At 34.1% G+C, this 21,133-nt stretch overlaps 1 protein-coding gene across 1 annotated transcript; it reads right to left on the reverse strand.

Moving 5' to 3' along the window:
* Positions 1–4,696: 4,696 nt before the first annotated feature.
* Positions 4,697–20,432, reverse strand: SmydA-1 (SET and MYND domain containing, arthropod-specific, member 1). The gene is made up of 11 exons (XM_088261184.1): positions 20,304–20,432; positions 19,120–19,265; positions 17,834–17,938; positions 16,565–16,720; positions 15,624–15,878; positions 13,926–14,045; positions 10,114–10,304; positions 8,330–8,773; positions 6,813–7,000; positions 5,806–5,924; positions 4,697–4,997 (listed from the first exon to the last, which is right to left on the reverse strand). The coding sequence occupies exons 2-11, from the start codon at positions 19,252–19,254 to the stop codon at positions 4,836–4,838; spliced, it is 1,875 nt and encodes a 624-aa protein (XP_088117310.1). The 5' UTR covers positions 19,255–19,265; positions 20,304–20,432; the 3' UTR covers positions 4,697–4,835.
* Positions 20,433–21,133: the final 701 nt, after the last annotated feature.

Consider the following 21,133-nt stretch of genomic DNA (forward strand, 5'->3'; position numbering starts at 1 on the left):
ATTGAACTAACAGCAACACACGCAATACTAAATATTGTTCATGGCGAACAGGGTGTTTCGTGATAGTTCAAGTTCAAGGATCAAAGTCAAAAGTTCAAGGCTAGACTCGAGGCCCAAGGCCAAACTCAAGGATCAAGGTCCAAAGTTCAAAGCTAGACTCGAGGCCCAATACCAAGCTCAAGGAACAAGGCCCAAGTTGCCAGGCCAGACTCGAGGCCCAAGGTCAAGCTCAATGATCAAAATCCAAGGTTCAAGGCTAGACTCGAGGTCCAAGGCCAAAATTCAATGATCAAAATCCAAGGTTCAAGGCTAGACTCGAATCTTAGGGCCAAGCTCAAGTATCAAGGCTAGACTCAAGTCCTAAAGCCAAGCTCAAGGATCAAGGCAAGACTCGAGGCCCAAGGCCAAGCTCAAGGATCAAGGCTAGACTCAAGGCCTAAGGCCAAGCTCAAGGATCAAGGCTAGACTCGACGCCCAAGGCCAAGCTCAAGGATCAAGGCTAGACTCGAGGCCCAAGGCCAAGCTCAAGGATCAAGGCTAGACTCGAGGCCCAAGGCCAAGCTCAAGGTCCAAGGGCTCGGGGTGAAAGACCGGGCGGTGGCGGTGAGTAGAAAGTAGAGCCGCGATGTGTGCCAGCAATGCGCAGAGCGCAGCGCGCAGTGGTCGCGGTCTCTTTGTCCACCGGTGTTTAGTATTCAGTATTTACATAACGCCAAACGGCGCAGGTGAACTTCTCCAACCGATTACTTTCACTGTGGCCTACTTCGCGGCCGAGAGCTGACGGCCGGCGACCGCCGACCGCCGACTGCGGACGGCGGACGACATGATCGATTCACAATCGACCCTTTTCCGTGACGCGCCGGCGATGCGTAACTGTAAAAATAATTTGAATAACTTGCTAAATTTTGGCTACACAAGGGTTGCTACCTCCACGCGCGTTCAATGTTGTAAACACTTTGAGCTTGACTTTTTTTTAAAAATTTGCATTTATTTAGATTATTATATTTAAATTTTACTGATATTTCTTAGTGGAATTGAATTTTATAAAATAAAATAACAACTATGTAGTTTTTTCCACATTAATTTTATTTGACCAGAAACCTGGTTTCGTCGTAACCGACATCATCAGATTGTACAAAAAGTGTACAAAAATCCATTTCTATAATAAAATTATATAAAATCATACTTATGGTCATACTCACAAACACAGAATTCAATCAGCGGTCGACCGCCTGAGAGGTAACGTCTTTCCGCGCCCGATTTTTTAAAATAATGTATTCTGGATATTTTGGTTTGTTTTATTGAATATATATATAGAACCAATATTTTTATGGATTTTTTCAACTCTTTACCATTCAATGACTGTTCTTTTCAAAAACATATAATTATTTCGAAAAAAAACTTTTCAGTATTAAAACGGTGTTATAAGAAAAAAATCAATCACTTAAAATGTTACCTGGATTTAGAGAAAATAAGTTGCGACTTATTGAATACTGGTCATTAAAACCATCTTACCATAACTTGAATGCAATTATTATTATAATACACTACTTCATCCATATCACTCAATTTAAATTCAATTTAAAATCATGGTTTTCAACCCCTGCCTTGTTGTATATACAATACACAATACACAATACAACAAGTATTTGGGTATCCAACAGTGTATACTCAAAATGTTGATTCATTTGTCTTTTGTTTCCGCTTGATTTGTCTTCAAATTTATCAATATTAAAAATAATCAAAATGATGGTATATTATTTTACCTCTATTTTTTATTTTATTTTTTAATAATTAAAATATAAATAATAAAATAAAATAAATTAAAATATCTGTCCGCCTCCATAGTGTAATGGTCAGCACGCTCGGCTACCATTCTGGAGGTCCCGGGTTCAATTCCCAGGGGTGGTCAATTAAATAAAAGTGATTTTTTCACTCTAATATTTATTCAATATCACCCTGGACTGGTACCTGAAGCGGAGGGCTGACCACCTTTCCTTCATGTGTTAACGATCAAGATAACACTGCGTTTATATACAGTGCCCTATGCACCATTGGGATGCGGATAAGGGTTAGGTTATAAATAATTTAAAAAATACAGGTAAAATATTTTAGCGAGTGTTTTTGCCTAGAATTTTCACTCATGAATTACATGAAATTATAGAAACATAAAGAGTAAATCCACTCACAAGTAGGCATATGCTATGAAACTTATAAAGTTGAAGCCTGAGTAGGGACATGATAAACGGTGTTGCATAAGCCGTAGCTAGATTTCAGAGTCACTTGGACGTTAGGTAAAAAAAGGTAAAATATTTGTGAACAGAGTGTACACAATTTTACGTTGTGTATGAATTCACTGCATACACATTTCACAGTTGCATTTGCATATTAAGTGTATGGGTATAGTAAAATTATTGGGTATAATTATTGTCTATGAATAGGTTTCTATCTAAAATCAAGCTTTGGGCAACTGGTTTGAATTGCACCGGTTTTGGAATTATTAAAACATGTTACGGATTTCTTCATAGAAAGGTGTGTAAATGAAATTAACCTTGATAACGAGTAATTAAAATATATATATAAATTGTACTGTTGCTACATCAATGTGGGTATTTAAGTTTAACCAATTAGCCGTGTCCAAATTATATAAGATTGCAGGGCTAGCTAGCCTTTGCTGATATTCCACTTTTCCTACTTACTATTCCTCCGCCACCTCCTTTCCCGTATATCGGCAGTACCCTCTAACCCAGGCCTGGCCAACCCAAATAGCATCCCGGGCCGCATTGACGCAAATAAAATTTTCTCAAGGGCCGCATACAGACATTATAATTCTTTTATTGTATAACAACGAATTTCGTACTTATTGATTTTTTGTAAGTGTATATTATAAATAATTTGAATGCGGAGGTAATCAGAAAGTAAAATCAGGTTCAGTGCTGCAGAACAGCGTTTATTATTTAATATAATTTTGTACTTAAGTTATACATATTTATATATTTACATATATATATATTTTTTTATTATTAGACACTGTCTATCCTCACTAGGTATTTGGAGATACCTGTTCTGAGGTAGGCAGGGTATGCTAATCATGGTAATTATGAAGAAAGAAAACATTACTACGACTAGAAGTGAGTAGAAAACATGCGATGAACTAACAAAAAATGTATTGGTATTGTAATAAACATTAAGTTTTTTTTAATCAAATAGTATTATTAATTAGGACACATAAATCAAACAATATTAACATTTTAATTTTAATAAAAACCAATTTATAAATGACCACTCAGTTTGAGATTTAAGTTTCTCTTCGATTACTTCATTTTTCTATTAATCTATTTCAAAAGTTGAAGTTGCACACTTGAACTGGTTTTCGAGATTTTTTGAGATTGCGTTAAATTGACAATGCTGAAGAGCGTGCGAACGGATATTGTTCACTGTTTTTATAACAACATGCATGACTTGGCTCATAGAATACTTGAGGGCATAAATTTTGTTGATGCATCAAACTGTGTATCACAAATATATTACTGGTTTAAAAATATATTCTTCATACATGGCCGCAGGCCGCGGGTTGGCCACCCGTGCTCTAACCTAAGACTCTTTACTCGCATTATCTGTATCCCATAAAACATAAGACCTCGGAATGCAGGACTAATCACCATGCATTCTGGTACAGTAATTGATTTTTTTAAATTCAAACCCTTATCTGAAACCGATGGTGAATGGGCACTGCATCATATTCAAACCCTTATCCGAAAAAGAACGAGAGATGTTTCATATCAAGTTGAGACCCCTTTCATATTATATAATAGAATTACATGGTTGTTATTTTATTATATAAAATGCAGTTCCACCAAGAAATTTCAGTACAAAACTTAAACGTATAATGCCAACCTAAGCATCTTTGGTTGACATAACATTCGTAGGGTGAATAATCCAGTGTTTGATATAAAAAATAATAATAACAAAATATTTTTGGTAAGTTGGGTCTTTCATCCTAGATATTCCGACGGAATATCTAGATAATTTTTTATCCCTAATCAAATTTTATGGATAATTAATTTGTTTTAATTATTTTTCTTGTTTTGGGAATATTTGGGGGAAAAAAAAACAATTTACTGGAATGGTACAGAATAATTTATTGGATCGTCTTGAAAATAACAACAGGAATAGAATGAATAATTACTGCACACTAACAGAAATACAAAACTATTATTTTTTGACATCTCATCAAAGATGAAGAAGAATATGGAAGTCTGGGCATTTACGGGGCTGACGACCGTCATAGGATGGTTTAAGTGATCACTTTACACACGTGTAACATTTACCAATTCTACCCATTATTGACAACCACACTACTCAAATTCTTGGAAGTTCTGTATACATGAACCAATTTAGAAACCTTGTTCTTGAATCACTAGAACTTCACTAGAGACATCTATTGGTGAGATGTAAAGAAGCTTTTTATTAAGCAGAAACTCTCATATTAGTATGTGAGGTCCGAATTCTGGATTATAAGAATTTGAGTAGTGTGGTTGTCAATCATGGGTAGAATTGGTGAATGTTACACGTGTGTAAAGTGATCACTTAAACCAGCCTATGACGGTCGTCAGCCCCGTAAATGCCCAGACTTCCATATTCTTCTTCATCTTTGATGAGATGTCAAAAAATAATATGAAAATAACTCCTGTAATTGGAGATAATCCAGATTTTGTGAACAAGTATTTGGACACACTCAAAATGTTGGAAATACAAAACAATCGGAAAACAGATAATGTAGAATGTATTATTGAGAACAAACTATTAACAAAAAATTGTTATAATATTTGGATTTAAATACTGGTTATCTGGCTATCCATTGCAAATAAGTTTTCAATCATGGCTTCCATATCTCTCAGATTTACCTTGGCTTGTTTTGCAATTTTTCCTTCGGGCAATTCTTCTGGTTCGTGTTCTAGAAGCTTTATGGATTTCTCCAAGATTTCTTTTGATTCCTAAAATAAAATAAAATAAAACGATAACACAATGTCCTTTATATGAAAGTATTCATACTTGCTTAAATGCTAGAAGTTTAAAATAAACATCCATGAGAAGTAAATTAAAATTGACATTGTTTGTTTCGTACAATTTAACTGGTTTTCGAGATTTTTTGAGATTGCGTTAAATTGGCAATGCTGAAGAGCGTGCGAACGGATATTGTTCACTGTTTTTATAACAACATGCATGACAAATGTGGAATTTTGTAATTGGAAATGTACAAATACTTGTTTTGTAATACTCGTAAATATGATATGATAATGACCTGATTTAATTGCTCTGTTAAATTCCCAAAAAAAAAATCATTATAAATTACAGAAATCTCACGCACGCATTTAAGTTATTTATGGGAACATTATCTTCTATTCTAACTCTTATCCACACCCAATGGTGCATAGGGCACTGCATCGTATAGAGGCAGTGTTATCTTGATCGTTAAATACACGAAGGAAAGGTGATCAGCCTTCTGCTTCAGGTACCAGTCCAGGGTCATATTAAATAAATATTTTATAATTAAAATGTAACTTTGTTTTAAAATCACTATAAATCACTTTAAAGTGATTTTATCAAAGTTACATCTTAATTATAAAATGGAAAATCACAAAGTTAGTGCTTCAAATATAAATTGTAAATAAATGTTTGACTGAAAAATCACTGACATTCATTTTAATTTTTTACCCTCTTGGGAATCGAACCCGGGAATCGAAACAAAAAATATTTCGAATTTCACTTGATATCGAAAAAAATTATTTTTAAATATTTTACCAGTAAATATTTTATAAGGATTCCGGGACCCTCTCCTGTGCGAGCTGCCTTCCTTCTTCCTGTTTCAGCTACAGCAGCATGCAGCTCAAACATGACTCCTCCGCGAGCTCGCAATTCAGCTATAAGGAATCAAACATTTACATTGAAGTAAATCTCAATTCATAATTTGTTGATATTAATCGAAAAGCTTTTTGGGTTACAATCTTTGTGATGATTGGCTTGCTTCTTTCATGGTCAATCTCCACCCGTCACTATCTTCGAGCACCAGCGACAACGCATGTCGGAGATAATTTGGAAAAGTAGGTTAAGTGGGTCGTCCTCTGTAGTTTGTGCCTTCACACATGCCTCCAAAATCGTAAAAAGCAGGTCTGGGTGTCTATTATCGCTCACTCCTTTCAACAACGTCATATATTAAAAATCGCCAATTTTCAGTTGTGCATGTTTTCGGAATGTCCCAGAAAATGTACTATATCCCAGCAAAAGCGGCATATTTTTAATTTAATATTCACCCGATACAGGGCATAAAATGTTGTTTTTGCATTTTGAAGAAAAGGTTTTGTTTGATTATTTTTTTAAATATACTAAATATTTTCAAAATGGAGAACAAACATTCAGGTTTTACCTAAAAAGATCCGTTGCACAGTAAAAAGTTCAATAAGTGGCTTGATATTTATTTTTAATACATTTTAGTATGTTTTAAACTTTAAAAATGATCTCCTGAAAAATCAAGTTTTTTTTTTAAATATATGACGTTGTTGAAAGGAGTGACCGATATAGTATGGCCTGTTATGGCCTTATGTATTTGGCTCGCTGTTGTGCTACTTTATTTAGTAGGCCTCTAGGCTCCCCAACCCTGCTTAGTACCTCGTTGTTCTTACATCTTCTGACCACGAATCCCAACATGTGCCACATCTCAATCACCCCCATCCGACCCCATTCTGCCATCCCGATAGTCTACATTTTGCTTCCATACAACAGTAAAAAAAAAAAACTATTTTTATTCTTACCTGGTACAAGTTTCTCCAAGAACTCAACCATTTGTCTGCAGGTGTTGACTTTCAGTTCCAACGTCTCATCAGGCACAATCTGGAGACTGGCATTCTGTTCCTGTCCTATGAGTTGGGCCATGGCTAGCCTGACATCGACCATATAGTAATGGTTGTCGTGCAAATACTTTGCATAGTGGCTTAGAAATCTATGGGAGTTAAAACAATACTTTATGTTTTGTATATTAAAGCATTGTTAACTTTGTAGTATGGTAATACCTTAAACCTCTTTATAACGTTAAGATTAGGCACTGCGTTATAGGGAGTTAATGTTTTAAATTGTATTTTTACATTTTGACCAGCGGAAATGACTTCAATTGATGATGCAGAAAGATAACATGATGCAAAGGCATAATCTAGGGACATAAGGACCTATAACCTAAGGACAATGAGGGCTGACCCCAGCAGTCTATAACGACAATAAGTTGAGATGTAGTCAGGAAGAAGAAGACCAGCGGAAATGAGTCATTATTAACTTAAAATACAATTTAAAAACATTTAACCCCTATAACGTTTCCTCCGATATTGCAGTACTTATCTCAACCTTATGGGGGGTTTATTAATAACACCCTTTTTTCATTCGTCGTTCACGTCGTTCACTCATGTCATGATGTCATGAGTTATGAAGTAGTGCTTTTAAGTGGTATTACACAAAGTGAACGATAATTGATAAGGACAGTTTTATAAAACAATACTTATTATTACAATACTTAGAACTAGCTGTTCCCGGCCTCGCATTGCTGTGGCCCAGTCTGGTTAAATGTAGAAGAAAGAAAAGAGGTGGCACACATTTTTAATATTTCGACAGTAACTTTGTGGTAATAAATATTAATTTTTAATTTATGTCACTTGGTACATACCACTGTTTCTAAAAATCTATTGTCACAATAGATTTTAAAGGAATAGAAGTATTTGTAATTTAAATTAAAAATATTCTATTTTAAAAGCTGTCAAGTAACATGCTGTCCACAATGGGCAATATTTGTTATTACATGTGTTACCGTTACGCTTAACAGGTGGCGCTGCCATTGCGAAAAAAATAAATTTTTCAAAAAGTCAAAGTTAAAAACATCTGAAGCAGAGAGGTCAAAAAAATTTTTTTTTCAACAATGTTATTACCTGTCACAGGCAAAAAAAAAAAAAAAAATGTCGCAGGTATATGAAAATACGAGCGAATTAAAATGCAAGGTTGTGTCAAAAATTAAGGGCAGTAATCGGTGAATAACTTTAGAATGTTAAAGATTTTGAACAAACCGATTCGAATGATTCAATTTAGGGTGGAGACTGACCGGAGCATTTCGTCGTAACATAACGTCGTAACATCGCTCGCGGCGAGCATCAGCAAGCATCCGAAACTATGGATGGAGCGCACCGCTCGCTGTACTGGCTATAAGAATGCTCGCATCGTAACGTATTACGTTACGACGAAATGCTCCGGTCAATCTCCACCTTTAGTAATGAGTTGGATATTTTGATACCTTGAACATGATTCGCAATCTCCTTTGACCATGGCATCCAGATCTCTTCCAACGTGTTCCATCAGTTTGTAAACATATGTTTCAGTTACTAAGCCGTCACATACGTTACAGCGCCAACGTGTTGAATTTAGTGTGTCCACATTTGTCAGTTCGAGGGCTTCTTCATTTGAATGTTTGTTATTACCATTGGTTGAACCATTTTCGTGTAAATCTTTGACATCACTTTCAATAGCTGCCTTCTTATCATTGACGTCGCCATTTTGATCTTGTTTTCCGTTAACAGTAGTAATGGACTCTCCATTGGACGTTTTAATTTCATCTGATTTATTTGAGTTGCTGATGTCGATTTTTTCAATTTTAGAATTCAAATCATTTTCCGTTTTCACATTAAGATGTTTATCTTCTGTCACAAATGACTTAGGAAGTAGATATCCCTGACAATTCCTAAAAAAAGCATTTAAGTTTTTAAAACTATTTCAAAAAAGGTTTTTAGTGATATTACTAAACACATTATCATGGATAACAAATAGAGTCTTGACTTAATAAAAGCTTTCTCTATTCCAACATTTAGAGTTCGAGGCATTTAACATTATTTACATTTAGAGGCGGAGTTCTCTTTGGTAAACCCTCATTAAAATGTTTATACCTATTTTCCTAAGATAGATTCTATTATATATGTAATGTGTGTCATGTATTCTTGAATTTATTGATTTAATATTGATTAAACATAGATTTCGGTAGTGAACTCATACAAACTGTGTCACGATTTTGATCAATATATTGAGTAAATACAGTGGTTGTCAGGTTGTCAATCGTGGGTAGAATTGGTGAATGTGACAAATTCTACCCATGATTGACAATCACAATGCTCAAATTCTTGAAACATCTAGATATTTTGATCAAATTCGTAACACAGCATGCAGAGAGTTCACTAGAGAAATCTATGGTGGGATGGGGAAAGCTTTTATTAAGCAGAGACTCTTTCACTTGTATGGTCCGAATCCTGGATTATAATCACATATTTGAGAAACACTTAAAAAAAAAATGTTAAATTTAACTCCAAACTGAAGATGATCCAGATTTGTGGACAAATATTTGAACACATGAAAATAGTTGTAAAAAAATTAACTGGTCAAATTATAAGCTTAAATAAAAAATGAAAATGGTATTTTCTAGCGTTTCTCAAGTATGTGAATATAATCTAGGATTCGGACCTCACATATCGCTCACTCCTTTCAACAACGTCATAAATAAAAAAAACTTGATTTTTCAGGAGATCGTTTTTTAAGTTTAAAAATATAATACAATGTATTAAAAATAAACATCAAGCCAGTTATTTAACTTTTTGCTGTGCAACAGATCATTTTAGGTATAACCTGAATGTTTTTTCTCCATTTGAAAAGTATAACGTATATATATATAAAAAAAAATTAAACAATTCATTTTCTTCAAAATGCAAAAACAATACTTTCTGCCCTGTAGCGGGCAAATATTAAGTTCAAATATGCCACTTTTGCTGGGATATAGTATATTTTCTAGGCACTCCGAAAACATGCACAACTGAAAATTTTTTATATATGACGTTCTTGAAAGGAGTGAGCGATATGTACAAATGAAAGAGTTTCTGCTGAATTAAAAGCTTTTTTATTCCACCACAGATATCTCTAGTGAAATTCTAGGGAATCAAGCATTTTATTTCGAAGTTCAACAATACAAATAGAAGTTCCAAGAATTTGAGTAGTGTGATTTACAATCATGGGTAGAATTGGTGAATTGGTACTAACTCTTTTTGACACCGCAGTGCACTAAGCATGGATCCAAGATCGGTGACGTCAGTACATCTACTGCAAGTGCAATGGAAGAACTTTGTTTCGTATAGATGATGTCGTCGGTTCGATGTACCCCATAAGGGATCCGTATAACAAATTGATATATTTTCCCCTGCAGCGATATCTTTAGCTGCAACCAACAAGACCTGGAAAGATCAAAAGAAGTACAAAATTTTATATAAATAATATTTATTTACAACATTTTTAGTGTGTCCAAAACTCTAACCCTTATCTGCACCCAATGGTGCATAGGGCATTGCATCGTATTGACGTTATGTTATCTTGATCGTTAATTATGTGAAAACAAGGTGATCACTTCTGCGCTTCAGGGACCAGTCCAGAGTAATATTAAATATATATTAGAGTGTAAATTCACTAATAATTCCCAAATTTGGATTATCTCCAATTACAGGAGTCATTTTTCATATTATTTTTTAACATCTCATCAAAGATGAAGAAGAATATGAGTAGTGTGGTTTTCAATAATGGGTAGAATTGGTGAATATTACACGTGTATAAAATGATCACTTAAACCAGCCTATGACGGTCGTCAGCCCCATAAATGCCCAGACTTTCATATTCTTCTTCATCTTTGATGAGATATCAAAAAATAATATGATAATATATACTTATCTAAACTTTATGTACAGAAAAGAAGTAATTACATTGCCGGACTTATTGCTAAAAAGCAATATCTTCCAACCAACCAAAAACAGACTAGGGATATTGATCAAAACGTTTGATACCGTAAAGTGGGTATACTTTGCACCATGGGTGATACTTTGCACCACCTTCTGTAAAGAAATTGTAGAGCTGGTCATCTCTGATACATGTCATTTTTCATTCTACTTTCTATTGTTTCTGATAGATGGCACTTCAATCTACTTTTTAGTTTACAGAAGTAACAGTCGGTCGCTATTGCTTCAATGCGTTTTTCCTGTCCGAACGTAAAGAATGTTTTCTGTCTGAAAATTGTGTCCGAAAAAATCCAGTGGAATCAGTATACTGAAACTAGTTACAACAAGCGAGTGGTCTCTAAATCGTAGGTAGATAGGCCCTGCTTTTCTCAAATGCTGTATTTTTTAGTTACATTGTCAAGTTTTTGTAAAAATAATATTTTTTTAAGAACTGACTTGTATTGACCACATTTGGGGTAACATTGCACCAAGTGCAAAGTATCCACAAAAGGCCATAGTTAATTAATTTGATGAAAAGTCTTAAAACGGCTAATACAACTTGACATGTTTGCTAAATATCTATAGGTTTTGTGTACTTACTTAATTCCTGATGGTATATTTTTTTCAAAAATGTCAAGAACATACAAACAGCGGCCTTATGCCAGACGATACTGCGATTTTACACCGAAGAGAGTGGAGCAGTGTTTGGAAGCCATTTGAAATGGTGCAATCAGTCAAAGAAAGGCTGAAGAAAATCCCCAGAAGGACGATTAACTATAAGCTCAAAGGTCAGCACACAAAACCTGTGGGAAAACCTCCGATATGTGACAAGGGCGAAGAGCAATCCTTCGTTAACTGCATAGTAGACATGAGTGAGTACGGTTTCCCAGTGAGTGTTTTTAACATTCGCTACATTCTAATAGCCTATTTGGATAGATTTGGCAGAAGAGTACGAATATTAAAGAACAACGTACCAGGCTCTGAATGGATAAGATCATTTTTGCAAAGACATAAAACCTTGACTGTTGCTAAAACTAGTCAGTTGCTTAATCGGTTGCCATTAAAAGCGTATGACGATGACGTGCGCCAGAGTTTTCAACGGTTTTTGGAAGAAAACAGATTCAACCCAAAGAATTCAGTCTTAAAACGCAGGAAAACGATACCGATAGAACCAGGTAAGAGCATTGCTCACGATCCAAATGTCGTTGACGAGACACAAATGCTACCTGAACCAACTACATCAATGATCCCACCTTCCGCATCGAAACTTCCAGCATATCTAGCATTAACTTATTATAGTTACCACGGAAGCTTTGAGGAAGAGGGAGAAGAACAAAAACGATGACTGAAATCAGTTATCGTATTTGTTCTTCCGTTTCATTAGGACCAGTAAAAAAGAAGGTGGGAGAATATGTCGTATTTCATTATGAAGGAGAAAAATTTCCGGGACAGATTTTGGAAATAAAGAAAGACAGAGCTGTTAAATCCATGCAGGAGAGTCTCAAATCGTGGAAGTGGCCGATGAAGGATGACTTTCTTCAATATTCTTGGAAGGATGTAGCGGGTTCCATAAAAGAACCGAAAATGCAATCCAAAAGAGGTTTCTTTACCGTCCCGGAACTTGACCATATTTAGACCTAATTTAATTTTAATTCCTATTACCTATGTAGTACGATATGTTTTAATATCCACCTTTTATTTTATATAATTTTAAACCTTCAGTATTGAAAAAAAAAACATTTTTGTTAGATTTTTCAATATTAAAAAAAAAAAAATTCTATCAAGTGTCTTATTTTTCCATAATTATACAATATTATAATCTGCATTTAGTGAACTGTGAGCCAAAACCCTTCATAAGGTGCAACAAAACTTGTAGGATAGCCTTTACTTTGCATCAATTTGGATTCTAGTACGAAAAGTGTAGAGAAAATATCATGGTGCAAAGTTGTACTTTACCCCGGGATACTTTGCACCAAAATATAAATATAAAAAAAAATATAGGCAAAATAGATAAAAATTTAAAAACATATCAGACATGTTACAGGTATATGTGTTATTACATTGCAATAGTTGAAACCTCAGAAAAAGTAAAAAACCTGATCTGAATAGACAATTTTTTGAAAAAATGCAATATTTTGGTGCAATGTATACCCACTTTACGGTACCATACATAGCTGTTTGCAATCAAAGGGTAAACAGTACTTGAACATTAAAAAAAACATAAGTTACAAATTGATGATAATAAGGAAGGCAAAGGAAATAGGGAGTTTAGGGAAGGAGGTAGAGGGAAAAAACTAAGATAGGAGGTTTGATGGACAGTTAGGATTCTAATGATAGATAGTTATATCTCAGACGTTTCTTAAAAGTTATTATACTAAGTATACAATTATAAATAAAATATGGCACAAATATGAAAGCAGACTGAATGCAGTCAAAATACAATCCCTCAGACGAATGTGCTCCCAAAACGATGCATGATAGATGTTGGAATGGTAAAATAAGGAAAAAATGCAAGGCTGAGATAACCACTATCGATAAAATTAAGAAAGGTGTGTTTAGATGGTTTGGACATGTGGAACGTATGAGTGATTAAAGAACGGCAAAAAAATATATAAGGGGAATGTAATTGGAAACAGGAGTAGAGGAAGACCGATAAAAACTTGGCACGATCAGGTATGTAAAATTACATGAAAACGGTCGGGTTAAGAGTCGGAATTTTAGGTGGGTGTGTATGAGAAGATGCATGAATGTGGAAGAGGCGAATAATGCAAATACCGAGTGGCTTGGCGTTTTATTCTTTCTGCCTATACCTGCGGGGAAGCTGCGTCATGATTAATTAGTTTTAGTTAGATTATATAACAATTTGCCATAGTTCATAAACAGCTAGCGGTTTCACTAAAGATGCGGGTATGGTGAGATGGTTCGGACTCGTGGAACGAATGAGTGAAGAGAGAACAATAACATATGAATGTGGAAGAGGCGACGATTGTTGGCAAAAAAAAAATGGTGTGGCTTTTTGTTCTCTCTGCCTATCCCTGCGGGAAGCGGCGTGATGGTTAGTTAGTTATTAAGTTAGATGCGATTAGTTACCTCTCCTCGGCTCGTGAAGCTTTTACTGCAATTGGCCCTGCAGTTGTGTTCAACCATTGAGGTCGTATCGTAAATCGCCACAAACGGAGGTTCTGTCATTGGTACCTCGTGACCATTCACCTGTAATAATAATGATAATAATAATAATAAAAATAAAAATAATAAAAATAAAAATAAAATATAAATACATATATTCATCGACGTATTTTGTATTAAATCTTAGGTTATAGTTTACATTTTAAATACTCTTTATTTATAACACATAAGTACGGTACAGTAGTAACATATATTAAAAAAAAGTATCATTTATTTATTTTAGTTATATTTTTAATACAATTTCCATATGGCGAACTTATAATTTATAACTCTCCAAAAAAGAGACTGCGCTCTTGTGCTTGGAGAGGACTTACACTCGAGTTTTATTGATTTATTTGATTAATGGTATAATTTAAGTGACCATACGTCCCGTTTTGAACGGGACAGTCCCGTTTTTAGATTAGTCTGAACCCCATAATTTTTTTTTCATAATAAATAAAACCCTTATCCGCACCCCCATGGTGCATAGGGCACTGCATCATATAAACGCAGTGTTATCTTGATCGTTTACTTATGAAGGAAAGGTGATCAGCCCTCCGCTTCAGGTACCAGTCCAGGGTAATATTGAATAAATATGACAGTGAAAAAAATCACTTATATTTTTTTACCCCCCTTGGGAATCGAACCCGAGACCTCCAGAACGGTAGCCGAGCGTGCTGACCATTACACTACGGAGGCGGACATTTTTTTCATATTTATATTATTTATTCCTCTTACTAGAAAAATCATGAACATTCCTTTTCTTTTTAATAATACATGAAAACTATGAAAAAATACGTGTTTTCTTGAATATATATACTATAACGTAAAAATTGGTAAATGTCCCGTTTTGTATAATGGTCTTTTTCTTTTCTTTTATACATTTTTTAAAGATTAACATGTTATGGGCATTTTTTTTTCTTAAGAATTTTGATAAATTCTAGTTTTTTTAAATTTCTTTAGGGAGTTTATATCTTTATAATTATGCCTTATTAAGAAAAATCTCAAGTAAAAATTAAAAAGTTACCAATTTTTAACATGGAAATTCAGCATTATAATACACGAGGACATAATATATTGGATATATTGGAGACTGGTACATTGGGTATTTTTTTGTTTATAAGAATATCTATACAAAAAAATACACGTCTAACTATTTCGAAGAAAAACTTATTTTTTCAATGTTAAACGGAGTTTTAAGAGAAAAAATCTATTACGTAAAATGTTCCTGGATTTAGAGAAAATTAAGTTGCGACTTTACGAATACTGGGCCTTATATTAAAAATAGTTATGTTAATTATGTCCGCCTCCGTAGTGTAATGGTCAGCACGCTCGGCTACCGTTCTGGAGGTCCCAGGTTCGATTCCCAGGGGGGGTCAAATAAATATAAGTGATTTTTCCACTCTAATATTTATTCCATACTACCCTGGACTGGTACCTGAAGCGGAGGGCTGATTACCTTTCCTTCGTGTGTTAACGATCAAGATAACACTGCGTTTGTATGATGCAGTGCCCTATGCACCAATGGGGTGCGGATAAGGGTTTGAATAAAAAAAAATGAATATTAAAAATGGATACATATTATCATGAATTAATGTAAATATTGTAATATTATAGATTTACCTGAACAATCCCGCAAACTTTCAAAATCTCCTCCTCTGAGAATTCACCGCCGAGTTTGTAAAAGCGGTTGATGAACTGTGTAATTTGAATTTGGTCAGATGTCCACTTTTCCGTTTTCTTCCTGTGTTCACAGTGCGATTCCAGAGCCATTAGCTTCTCCCATATAACAGGGAAAGCCTTCTTCTGGTAAAGGCATCGGACCACCATTATCGACTGATAGTTGGGATGAGGAGTGCCGAATGTCTGGATGTTGACCTGAAATTAACGGGAAATAATGTTGACATTGTGTCAGGTTGTGGTCCCATGGTTGGTCGGCTGTCCAAACTTAAAAAAAACAGTAAGGGACACTTTTTTGTGGTAGTTTTTTTGCATTTTTGGACTAAGTAGAATCTACTTAGTCCAAAAATGCAAAAAAAAGTATTAAAAAAAAATTCCCTTACTGTGTTTTGAGTTTGGAGTTTCTCGGTTCGAACCCACTCTACCACAATTTGATACCTATTTCTAATGAGTCGCTTAGGCTCACAGAAATAGTATGAATTTAAAACATGGATAGCTAGTTAGTGACGTCATTATTCCGAAATTTTCCGGACGCAGGTTTTACTTTTTGGTCACTCGAAGGTGCTCCAAAGAGCAAGAGCAGGGAGACAGTTGCTGACTGATATCAAGGTCCTGAAGGTGTCCTATCTGGGGCATGTGCTAAGAGGAGAGAAGTAAGAGCTTTTGCATCCAATCATAAAAGGCAAAATAGAGGGTCGACTAGGTGAGGGCAGAAGACAGATCTCCTGGCTCCGGAATACATGAGATTGGATGGGGATCAGGACCGTCGAGGCGCTGTTCAAAGCTGCCCAAGACAATGAAAATAACTCTCGATTGACTGTCGACTTCAGAGGGACCTGATATGACAAGAACAAAAGAAGAAGTAGCTGTTCGAATTGGCTTGCCTTGCTTCCTCGAGCTGCTGTTAGGTCGCACTCGGGCCGGTGATGAGGTGACTCCTGACAGCGCGGGCCACACACTGGCCAACCGCAGCGCTCGCAGGGCCGAGAGTTGGACTCGTTGATCTCCTGACAGCATCCTAGGCACACTGGAGGGGTGATCTGGAAGAGAAATGAGGTACAGCGTTATTAACCTTGAATAAAATAAATCTTAATTACAACAATTATTTTCATTATGGATTCTATTTTATTTTATATCGATCAAGCAAGAGTTATCAATCTCTAAAAATATCCGGAGGATATCAAACCTCGATAGATATCTAGAGTGAGACCAAAAAATTCATGGATGCTGCAAAGGGAAAACACGGTTCGAAGACATGGCCTAGGTGACGTTGTCCATGACAGAAGGACATACAACCTGAGGACGAAGAGAGCTGACCCCAGCAGCCTACAAAGACGATAAGTTGGGATGTAGCCAGGAAAAAAAAGCAAGAGTTATCAATAACCTATTTAAACCCCACTCCTTTCAACCTATATAAACCCGACGTACTTTCACTAACATTCCTAGCGAGTGTTTTTGCCTAGAATTTTCACTTATGAATTACATGAAATTATAGTACCTAACCTTAAAGATAAAGAGTAAATCCACTCACGAGTAGGCAAAGGCAATGAAACTTAAAAAGTTGAAGCCTGAGTAGGGTCATGATAAGCGGTGATGCATAAGCCGTAGGTAGACTTTAGAGTCAATTGGACGTTAGGTAATTCAAAAATTAACATTCCTAGTGCATGTCAGACCTCGGCCCTTAGTGCATGTTTGTTCTCCAATCCTTAGTGCAAAAAATATGCGATCGAGTAAGAGTGTTTTTTTATTAATTAAATTCAATTCAAATTGTTAGAATTAATCTTAATAACAAAGAAATAGTGGTATCTACCAAGTAAAACTTATATTGAAAATGGAAAGATAATACCAAAAAGTGATTGTCGTATCAATTAATGAAAGAATTAATGTTCTTGGATTGACGGCTGGATATTCCATATTAGTTTAGAAGTTAATTGCTAATTTATTAAATAATCTGGAAATTATACACATAAAATATGTATGTATTATAAACGATTATTTTAATTTCGTTCAAATAAAGTCATAAATGTCGCTAAATATGTTGATATTTGAATCGCAGATTTGTTATTCACAGCACGATGTCTTGAAAATTTCACCAAAAAGGAAAGTGTTATTCTGTAAACATTAAAAACAAATTGAAATATATATCGACTTACTTGAGGTGGACCGACGACTAGCGGTTTCTCCTTGAATACGATTTGAAATTCCTTGATATTTTTTGAAGCAATCAAACATCGTCCCAAAATCTTATCTTCCTTCACCTGTATATTAAAAATCAATATATAAATTTCAGTACATTACATACAATATTTAAAAAATATGAATAACCCGCAAAGCCGCTATTTTTAGAGGCCTGTTTGCAGGTAGGATAGTTAGGATGGTGAAGGTAAATGTGAAAAATATATCACAAAAATATATCACCTGATAGGTCGTAAGCCCTATTGATGCCCAGACTTCTTCATATTCTTATATGTTGAGAGATATTTATAAAAACTTTGATATTCATAAAAATCTTGATAACTTCGAAGTGGAGACATACCCATAGATTGTGAAGAAAGATTTGGCCACACTCAAAATATTGTTTTATTTTAATTTAAAATCATTTTTCTTTTCCTTAATGCAATATCAATAAATAACACATAAGCATATTTTATTTTGAAGATGGGATAGAAATTTTAGTTTTTAACAATAGAACTAGTAAAATTTATAATTTGGAAGTTTTAGAAATAAAAAAGCTGTTAAACAGAAATTAAATATATTTAACCCTTTCCGGTCCTATGTCGAATGTCATTCGAAATCGACTTTATTCCGGTGAGTCCTACATATGTCGAATATTCGACATTTTTTATACATCAGTTTAGTGTTAAAATACAAGCAAACATATTTTTTTCTCACTCGTATTTAGTGTAAAATGTAATAATAAGAGACAAGATTATTAACATTCAAAATAAAAATACATTTTCAACACAAGTGTAGTTTTATTTAAAAAAAACTTGCATGTATTGTTTAACCCTGTAATGCTGTAAATCTATTGCGGACCTGGTGGATTTTTTTTATTATTTTTTTTTATGGACCGGAAAGGGTTAACAATCAAATAAACTTAAGTCAAAGTCTCATTTTCAATATTTTTCCTATAAAATCAAACCCAACCTAAACACAGTTTTCCCCTTCCTTGCTCCTACCCCACTTTAAAACACCCATTATCCCCACCCATATCCTTATCGAAACCCAATAACTTGTACACTGTTTCTTTTAAATATATGTTTAGACATAAATTAAACCCTGAAGAGGGCAACAGCTTGTTGCCGAAACTAGTTGGTTGTTAGTAAAAATGTGAGTGGATGAAAAAACAAAGTCTGTTTATTTTTCAAAATAATATATCATAATCCACAAAGTTAATGCTTTCAATATTCAAAACATATTTTATTTTATTTTCACTTACAATCACAGGCTTGCAGTCAACCTTATGAATTTTCCAGTGAGCTTTTTGGTGTTCCTTGGAGCAGTAGTGTACCAAGTGACAGTTGGAGCACTTATTGGAAGCATTATGGTCACACATGGGACATTTGATTTCCATATTTGGATTTTCTAGAAGTTCATGGTCATATTATATAACGGTTACATGATCTAAAGAATTGTAAATCGTCAGTACATTTAATCTTTACATTCGTTTGAAAATGCCATAACTAGGCGAAACAATTGACACAAAATTAATTTCTATGTGTTTTTTTTTAAACAATAAAATACAACTTAGTAGACTCAAAAAAACTTTGATAGATTTAACATTTAATAAGGATACAATTTACGCTACAAATATGGGTAGATTTGATTTATTATAATACTAACTTGCTTCAGTTAAAAGTGCATTTATTTTTTTATTTTTTAAATCTATCATCATCATTTTCATGACATAATTCACGTGTATCTAGGCGCATTTGAGGCAGTATTTGACAAAAATGACCCTTTATAAATATTCCAAGATTATTTTATCTTTGTTTTTTTTTTTATCAAGGTTTAGTAAAATAACGTTCTGGGAATCCATAAAAAACACCGTATATGCAATATTTAATGGCCTAATATATATTTTTTAATTTAGTTAAAATAATTGGGAAATACAACAGAGATAAACGCACTATGAAAAGGGTTAATTATAGTTTACCATAAAATAAAATCAAATATAAAACCTTCTTTGGAAAATTATGGAAAAAAAATCACATTCTAATATTTATTTAATATTACTCCCTGGCTGGTCACTGAAGTGCAGGAGTTATCACCTTGCCTTCATGTGAGTAAGGATCATGATTACACTGCTTCGAAACGATGCAGTGCCCTATGCACCATTGGGTGCGGATGAGGGTTAGAAGATTATCATAAAATATATCGTTAAAATATTATACATAAATAAAATATATCGTTAAAACAAGTATGTTTGCAATTATTTTACAAGAAGTCTCAAATAACATTTAACCTCTCTTTTGTATCAGCTATTTGTGTTTGTTATCTAAATAGATTGCATTGAAATTTAACCTATCCGCAGCGTGCAATAACTGAGGTATGTCGTCAGATTAGCCGGTAAAAGTGATTTTTTTTGTATAAATTTTAGTAAGTAATGAGAGTGTTGCTTACCTAAAATAAGTAGGGCGTGCTTAACCTTTTCTTCTGTTATAAAACGGTACAAATCACTATTTATCACGTTATTGTCCGGCAAAGCTGGACGCGTGGAGCTTTCTCGCGCTGGAAACTTGCTAGAACTGATTAAGTGTAGGACTGAAATAAACGCAGATGTTTTCCCTGCGTGTGGTAGTTAGTGTATAAAAATAATATTGCCAGTGTATGTGTAGCCCTGCTTCTTTAAAGAACATAGGATATTTTTCTTTATCTGTGTTTGTGTACCCGAGATAAAAATAATACATTATTGTCTGCAATCTAGATTGATCCATATGATCCATATTAATGGGAAAGATATTTAGAACAGTTGACAAAAAATAATCAATGATCGTTTCGCAACTAATGGTGCATAGTGGATTTAAATGAATTATTTTTTAATTTATTTATTTAATATAACTATATTAAAAAAAAAACATTTTAATACATTTTTCATACATTCCTACTTATTATAATTACAATATTATTTTAATTAAATTAAACACTTGAAAAATCCACTGAATTGAGTTTTATTTTTATTTACGACTAGTTTCGAAAACGACAATTGTTTTCATCTTCTGGTACAAATTAAAACTTTTGTACCAGAAGATGAAAACAATTGTCCTTAATTAACAATTTTATGTTTTAATTTGTACCAGAAGATGAAAACGATTGTCGTTTTCGAAACTAGTCGTAAATAAATATAAAACTCAAATCAGTGGATTTTCAAGTGTTTAATTTTATTAAAATAATCATATCATTCCACAAAGTTAATGCCGAATCAATAAATAATACAATATTATAATTTTAGT

This window comes from Brachycentrus maculatus, unplaced genomic scaffold, assembly GCF_059751285.1.
Source record: "Brachycentrus maculatus isolate JH-2025_06_01 unplaced genomic scaffold, ASM5975128v1 h1tg000003l, whole genome shotgun sequence".
Taxonomy (NCBI): domain Eukaryota; kingdom Metazoa; phylum Arthropoda; class Insecta; order Trichoptera; family Brachycentridae; genus Brachycentrus; species Brachycentrus maculatus.

Coding starts and splice junctions, on each gene's coding strand:
- SmydA-1 (XM_088261184.1), bottom strand. CDS start 19,254: ATGGAAATCAAATGTCCCATGTGTGACCATAATGCTTCCAATAAGTGC. Junction 16,721..17,833: donor TAGTCGTCGGTCCACCTCAA/GTAAGTCGATAT, acceptor TTTCTCTTCCAG/ATCACCCCTCCAGTGTGCCT. Junction 5,925..6,812: donor CTTGGAGAAACTTGTACCAG/GTAAGAATAAAA, acceptor GATTCCTTATAG/CTGAATTGCGAGCTCGCGGA.